Raw genomic sequence first — 8,542 nt, forward strand, 5'->3', positions numbered from 1 at the left:
AACAGGGAATTGAACCCATGACCTGTTAGTTTTAAAACCTGAGCTGATACTGAAATCACAGTTGATGAGCAGAGACTGTCAGCGGAACTACAGACAGGATGTGGAGCTCAAACCATGACCTGCCAGAGATTACATTCACTAGCGAGGGCAGCTTAGACCAGGTCAGGGGACTGAGCCCAGTGAGAAATTGCCCACAAAGATTTTATTTTCCCTGAAGACTCAACATCATATGATGTGTGTACCTGGGGGATGGGTTGTTGGATGCTATAGTTAGCACTAGGTACTTGAGCTGTGCTAGCTCTGCTGAAGTTCATGGCCAGCCTGAAGGGCTTGGCCCAGGGTGGAAATGAGGCGGTGGACGTCAGAGAAGGAGTTGTAGAGTGGGGCTGGAGCAATTCTCAGCACATTGGGTTCCCTCATGTCACACTGAGAAGAACATGGACAGAAAAAATAAACAGGAATGCATCACTTGAACATCCAGTGGTCTTCAATTTGTCATACATGTAGGATTCCCTTTCCATTTAAAACACAGATAATGCAGTCTCATATTCTGTTCAAATAGAAGTATTTTTTAAAGTCCTCTCTGTTGTGGCTCCTAATCTCAGTAAGATGTGAAAAAAGTCTACTGTCAATGTATTCCAACATACAGTGTGTTAATGAACCTCGTTTGCCACCAGGGGTCACTGTTTGTACATTTTCTCTGAGGACACATTGATTGTAAGCCACGCAGTAAACTAAACACTTGAGTTATCATTATATAGTGTCTTGGCCTAGATTCCTATCAAACATGAAATTGTGAGTTGAGAACTCTTCTAAAATCCTAACCCAAGTCAAATATTTTTTTTACATGTAGGCTATTTACTCTTGACTATGTCATGTATTGTTTACTTTTAAACACAGTATTAATTATTTAACACAGTAGTATTCTGTTAAAGCAATGTTTCTTTCCAGAGATGACAGTACTTTCACCGTGAGAGACAAACACCACTCCCACTGATCTTGCCTGTATAAGAGACAAAGTCCACGGAGTGAACTGCGGAGCAAATACCTCATCGAAGGCAAGGTACAAACCACAGAGGCGGAGTTGAAAAACATCTGATCACGTCACTGTCAACTTTGTCCCTCGCATACCTCTGTCATAATCACAGCATGCCAGCAAAAGTCTCTCTCTCTCTCTCTCTCTCTCTCTCTCTCTCTCTCTCTCTCTCTCTCTCTCTCTCTCTCTCTCTCTCTCTCTCTCTCTGCATGGATCAATTTTACTCACGGCAACCCCTCTCTTTTCCAGCTCCTCATAGATGGCGCTTATGGGCACAGAGAAGGAGAGGGACAGCTGACACCCACGCTCCTCAGGGTTGGACGGCGTGATGATGTCCACATAGGCCTTGCGTAGGTTTGTCTCATCTTTCGTGTAGAAGTGCTTAATCAGGTACTCCAGGTAGCCGGTCAACAGGATGGATTTCTTGCGCAAGGCCTTCATATTGGTCATATTAAATACCTGATTTAAAGCATAGAGGAGTAAATACAGATAGACTCTACTATTCAACACATGGTTGTGGAAATACAAATTTCAAATGTGTTTCACCTCCAAGCTTGCTTGTAGTGGACACACCAGAAGAATTGGCTGATTTGACAATCTGAAACCACTAATTCCAGGTAGTAGGTCCATTTCTGTAAAGTGGAAATTGATTTTCATAATTTGCTCTTAATTAAAGTAATATCAAAATACTTATAGTGAAAGTTTCACCACAAACAAACACACACACACAAAGATCGTTATACGTGTTATGGTCGTGAATGATCGATTTTTTTGTGCAATGAGCCTGGTTGCCCACAAGATGGCACTGTAAAGCAGAGTATCAAAGTTGCCCCCAAAATGTGCAGTGTGTGCTTAATCACTTCAGGTGCACAACATACATTGGGCTATACTATAATATTTGACTTATATGAGACTTACTGTTATCCATTTGGAACCGTGTTTTTAATTGATGTCCCCACCACCCTGTCAGTCTAATATTAGGAGAAATATGCATAACCATATAACAATGACACATTAGAGTCTATAAAGCACTACTTTCATTGACATATGCATACATGTTATGCAAAATGTATAACCATTTACATAATGCAACAACAGTTTCATACTGACGGTGAATCCTCTTTACAAATAAAAGGCGAAGTGCTGTAGATGTTGACTCACGCTGGTTTGATTGTGAGGGCATTTTTCTCATGGATAAAAGCCCCCGCCAGTCCACCTGCCCCTGAGTTCACATACTAAACAAACACACACACACACACACACACACACACACAGCTGCCTTCAGTGCACTCCTCTTTACTTCACTTCGCTTTATTTTAACACCCACATCCCTCCGAGTTCCATGGGCATTCTTGTGAAGAACAAAAGAGGCTGTATTTTCCCCCTCATGTCAGAAGTACGGCAAATAATTATGACTTTCCCATTGATTGCCATAATTGTGCTTTCCCTGTGCCGATACTTCATTTGATGATTAGCGGATCAACAAATCAGTCATCGGATACAATGGAACAGGGAGGGGGAGGGTTGATTGACAGGCATGTGGGCGGGTACACAAGTTACGTAAACAATTACAAAGAGTTTTTCCAAAGCAGCCATACTCTACCAACTCTATTCTTTTACACTGCATAGGCGGAGGTAACATTTATAATATTTAATAGCAAGAGAGTCGAACAGAATGCAACTAACTCACTCAAGATGATAGTTACTTATAGATGATGGCAACTATTCATGATTTGAAAGTAAAGTAATGTCTTGTAGATGAAATCCCTCGGCTCTGAGACCATTTTATGAGAAGGAGCCAAGGCTATCCTGGTGATTCTAAAGCAATGTAAGAATATATAGGCATGCTCTTTTTAATCTCTACAGCTATGGAAATTGAGCCTCCACTGTGAGTTACCAGAATCAAAATCACATGCACAGGCGTCGTGTAGAGCCAATCTCTATGGGCAGATCTGCAATCTGTGTGTTTGTGTGTGTGTGTGTGTGTGTGTGTGTGTGTGTGTTTAACCTAGGAAAATATTCTTAGATAATTTTCCCCAACCACTGAATTTCAGTCTAAAACTCATCCCACCTCTATATATTAGTGAGCGACACACACCAGCCCAATGTCCTTAACACACACACACACACACACACACACACACACACACACACACACACACACACACACACACACACACACACACACACACACACACACACACACACACACACACACACACACACACACGGTCATTTAAGGCTGCTGTAGGGGGCAGTGTGCCTGTCAGTCAGAGACTGGTTGCCGAGAGACAAGACAAGCTGAGCTGTCAGGTTGCTCTGGGTGGCCTGACCTTGTATGAGCACCAGCAGGCGAAGTCCACTCCCCAGTCGTGCAGACGCAGCTCCACGTTCCCCACCGCGTGCGCGCAGTCGAACCCCACGTAACAGCCCTGCGGTACCCAACAAACCAAACACATCATCACAGCTGGACACACACACACACACACACACACACACACACACACACATACACACACACAAACCGAACACATCATGACGGCTGGACGCATGCTTGCATCGCCACTCCCAGCCGGCTACACATTCACACACACAGACACACACACACACACACACATACAAAGACACACATACAAACACAGACACACAAACAGACACAGACATACACACAGATACATAAACACACACACACACACAAACATAGACACACACACAAACAAAGACACACACACAGGCACACACACACGCTAAGCAATTGTACAGCCAACAAGCTGCGTGATTTAATACCCCTATGGCTGGAACCAGGCAAAGCGGTGCAGTGAAGTTATGTATTTAACAACATAACAAGCTATCTACGCTTCACACAGCTACATTTGACAGTGGCCGTTTTCCTCCCTTTCTGAAGGTCAGCGGAGTGATGTCATATTTGCTGGCCCGCTAGCATTTTGTCCTGGCTCCGAAGAGGATGACTGCAGTAGACAAAAGGCCCTTCGCCACTAAAATATCAAATCCATCATGTTGACAAATGCCATCATTAAACACTCATACCTCGACTCACAGCCCTCTGAACACTCTCTGCACTTCACATTGTTTGCGCCAGACGGGGCATTATGAGTGAGAAATCACTGCATCCACCTCCAAAAGAGGCAGCCGCTTCAAAGCTTTTTGTTCCTCGGGCATGACTCATCACTTTCTATCATTATCACTCTGCATGGCTGGGGCAGTGCCACAGCTTTGCCAACAGAGGGCGCTGTGACTGTATTGATTTGGGACGGTGAGGATGAGGGGAAGGGGGCTCAAGTGAGCTCAACCAACCCCTCTGATTGTTTGCTGCTCAGTAAAAGCCATTCCCCTTTTCGCTCACACTGGACGGGCACTGACCATCAAGCCTTGGGGGGGGGGGCACACTTTTTCACATAATTTCTCTACAAGGCCACACCAGTTTGGAGTTATGAAGAGCATATATGAGAGTGAAATTACAAGGAAACCTTGCTTATGAGGGAGCTTAGCTATTAAACCTCTGCCTGACAGAACTACAAGACCCACAATAACATTTTGCCCTTGTCGTGACTGAGTTTTACCTTGGCCTGGCCCGCCATGGTGATGGCGGCCATGTCGAAGAGCTGTCCGGTGTAATACTGCACTCCGCTGAACAGGATGACAGCGATTGAATCTCCCTCCTTTTCAATCGTGTCCAGGATGTCCTTTGTCCTCAACGTGCGCTCGCCCTGGCAGATTGGCAAAAGCAACAGAGGGTCCCCTGCCGTCAGCAGCGGTTCAGCTCACAGATGCGCTCACCCCTAATGTGTGGTGACGTCTCCCGTGACCGCAGACAGCTTACGTCTCCGGGCCACGGACGAGGAAAACCAGCGCTATATGTCTATTTCAATGAAACATTTAGCAGGAAGAAAATATGGCATAGTGCTCCATTGAGCTGGGGCAAGCTCAGGTGATCAGACCTTTCTACCTTTCTTGGTGACATCAGCAACATGCTCTTCTCAGGGTTGAAGCCTCGCAGGGAGATCTGAGATTCCACAGCGTACTGCAAGAGGCACATGAACCATGCACGTGTTGTGAGGAGGGCAGGCTTAGAGACTTGCAAAGTTTTGAATTTCCTTTCTGTTTGGCCTTAACAATAGATATTGATGGCAAATGAATGCTTACATGGTCGGATGGAAAAGCCTTGTCCTCTAGAAGAATTTTGTGTCGTTTTGTTGTGGGTTCATAAAAGGAGAGCTGAGGAGAGAAAGAAATTACAGCAAGCCACTAGAGAGGAGCAGAGGAAGTACAATAACTGTCACTTATACAGGGATTAGACAATGGAGACAAGGGTAGTGGGTTTTACCAGTAAAAGATGAAGATTGACTGTCAAGCCATTCATGAGGGCTACTTCATTACGTGTAGCACCTACAAATCAAAAACGATGATGAGAACATGATACAAATTGTATATATGCTACCGGATATGTTCATTGAAAATGCAAATTATAATTTTTTTAATATATATACTATACATATACATGTATACACTTTCCATCAGTAACATCTTCCATTTGGTTGTAGATAAAAAAGCACATAATGGGTTAAAGATGTCAATGTTTATCATCATTGACAAAGGTTTTGGCAGCAAGATGTGTAGCATTTATGTCTTTCTGAAGCTGACTCCTCCGTTGGCAAAGCCACATTCGTTATTCTGCCTACTCAATTGATCATCACAAACTACTAATGAAATATTGATGGTGTTTGGACAGCGTTTGCTTTTAGCTGCCATCTAACATTTGAAACTCCTTCATCTCAACTGCAATCACTTATGAATGATGCAATGGTAGAATTGATTAATACTTTACCAACCAATATGACTGTGGATAAAAGTAAAACCTTACATTTCAAGCATTGAATTGACATGCAAACCCACAGCCCCAAGCCTAAACATATAGTACATTGTAAATATGTATTTCAACAATGTCATTACAGCCAAGTCTTTGTTAACATCGATACCTGTATTAAACAACCATGATGTGATCCTGTACAAACTGCATTCTGATGTTAAGCCTCATGTTGTGTTCCAGTCAAAAAATATTGTTTTGTAAACGTTTGACATGACATCCTTCACGCTACCTGCCTGAATGGATAAAATCAATATCAACATTGTAACATTTGTTGTGTCAAAAATGACCAGGCCTTTAAAATGAATGTCCAAGGGTGAAATATTTACATTAAATGCTGATAACTGGGTTCTTCTTAAATCACACCGGACATTTTTGACTGAAGACACAACAAGTATTTATATGTTGTAAAATTACAGATGTTATGTACACTATATGGAAAAAAGTATTTGGATGCCTGACCATTACACCGACAGGGACTGTAATGACATTGTATCCAATATACTTTAAGATGGAGCTGGTCCCCCTTTTTGCAGCTATAAGAGCTTCCACTCCTCTTGGAAGGCTTTCTGTGGGAATTGGAGTCTATTCATTCTGTAGAGCATTTATGAGGTCAGGCACCGATGTTGGACAAAGCACTCTGACCCTAAACCTGAACTCTGACCCTAACCCAGAACTCTGCTGATGTACCCTGAGATCTGACTGACTCTGATCTGATCTGATCTGACCTGAGTTAATCAACTCTGAGTATGTTCACTCGGAGTGAAACATCTGCCCAACGACTATAAAAAGCCACCCTCAATGGAGCTCTGATTCTATGAGTAACCATGGCAACCAGTGAGAAAACAAATTCATCCATATTCACCCCACTGGTGTAAGAGGTTCTCATACGGGCTATTAGTTAGTCATCAAGGAATGATGGCACATCTTTACAGGCTCTCCCAATCCTGTCCCAAAGTAAGGCTGCGCTAATTAATTTGGCTCAAACGTCGACAGGTAAACGAGGAATGGACACCCCGTATCCAATAGCTGCTCAGCAGGAGGGAGGAGGTAGGGAGAAACTCATGGTTTGTGTTGAGAACACACAGAGTTTCTCTCATCTCAGGGTTAATAAACTCAGAGTTTTAACCACCCCACCCCACCCTTCCCCTCCCCCAGGTACTGCACCTCCACAGAATGGCTGAAGGGGCCAATTAGAGGGCTGTTCCTATAAATGTCCGAGCCACCAGGGAAGTGCCTCAAGTTCCTGCAGTGGAAAAGCGCCCCATGGTGGAAACACAACATGAGGGAACAATTGCCAGAACAAAAGCAAAGCTTCCCTTGTGAAGAGGCATACCGCTGGCAGACACAGCGTGCCTTTATAATTGTGTATGTGTTCAGAGACGAGATGAACATTACCTACGACGTTGGCCATGAGCTGCTCGATGTTGTTCTCTGCCCAAGCCCAAGGACGAGAGCCCACCGTGTGACCATGGACACCCCTGGAAACATGCTCAACGTTAACATAGTTGGCTGCAAACATGTACGATAGCATTTTACTGTTACTGACGGGGGTCTGATTTTTGCAATAATCTGCAGTTAATAGGATATTCTCTCTCTCTCTCCCTACCTCTCCCCCTCCCCCTCTCTCCCCCGCCCCCCCTCCCTCACACACACACACACACACACACACACACACACACACACACACACACACACACACACACACACACACACACACACACACACCATCACACATTATTAAAAAGAAGCTAATAAACATGCTTGCCACAACTTACATCTGTGCCCATTTGTCTAACTCTTCCTCTATGTACTTTCTTGCCAGTTTTGGCTGCAGCCCCAGCGAGTTTCCTACAAAGTAGAGGCAGTCCTCTGAGCCATCCACAAGAGAGAGGTCAGCTGCGGGTAAGATTAACAGCGCATTAGTGCTATCCACTCGCTCATCCGTGATGAAGCACTTTCGTTTTGGGTTCAGACTGTTCTTTGTCCCCAAAAACAGAGAGAGACGCAATGCAGAGGTGCACCTGAGGCTGCACCTGATAAAATGCAGATGACCTCCGCAGAAATATGTCACCTGACCTATTTCAGGTGGACTCGCTCCTGAATATGCGCTGGGACCAACAGAAACAAGCCCACAAGTAATAGCAGGATCAAAGGCTTACTCAGTAGACTTTTAGATAACTTTCGATGCTGACAGATCTCCTATACAGGTATGCTCTTTGGAAATCAAAAAAACTTTCTCCACTTACACGGCGGTAGATGTGAGACTTTGGGAATTACGAATTCTTCACGCAGGTGACGCAAATCGTCGTGGTCGTCAAGGAATCTTGCAACATCAAATGAGACCGGACTGCATCCTAAACACTTTGCAACTTGCTCTATAGCCTCGCTCGCAGTTGCCGCAGTAAACGGATCCATAAATGCCTATAAAAAAAAGAAGGCATGTTTAGGGCCCTCAGCCTGTCCTTTTTCTAGCATGATATGTGTAAATGTAAGAGTTGGGTTGATTTAAAATACACGTCGCTTATGTTGACAATATTGTACAATTTAAAAAATAATTCAGAAAAAATGTTCAACTCACTTTCACGGATTTTCCCAGGACCTGGACTGCAATTGAACTT

The 8,542-nt window shown here is 44.0% G+C and overlaps 1 protein-coding gene across 1 annotated transcript; it reads right to left on the reverse strand.

Annotated features, from left to right (window-relative positions):
* Positions 1-294: 294 nt before the first annotated feature.
* kynu (kynureninase) lies at positions 295-8,339 on the reverse strand (the record flags this gene model as incomplete). The annotated part of the gene is made up of 13 exons (XM_080833913.1): positions 295-426; positions 1,265-1,495; positions 1,583-1,668; positions 1,955-2,007; positions 2,198-2,271; positions 3,370-3,468; positions 4,618-4,764; positions 5,004-5,078; positions 5,201-5,272; positions 5,382-5,443; positions 7,320-7,402; positions 7,700-7,820; positions 8,171-8,339. The coding sequence occupies 13 exons, from the start codon at positions 8,337-8,339 to the stop codon at positions 295-297; spliced, it is 1,404 nt and encodes a 467-aa protein (XP_080690039.1).
* Between the last annotated feature and the right edge of the window lie 203 nt (positions 8,340-8,542).

This window comes from Sprattus sprattus (genome assembly GCF_963457725.1).
Source record: "Sprattus sprattus genome assembly, chromosome: 3".
Lineage (NCBI taxonomy): Eukaryota > Metazoa > Chordata > Actinopteri > Clupeiformes > Clupeidae > Sprattus > Sprattus sprattus.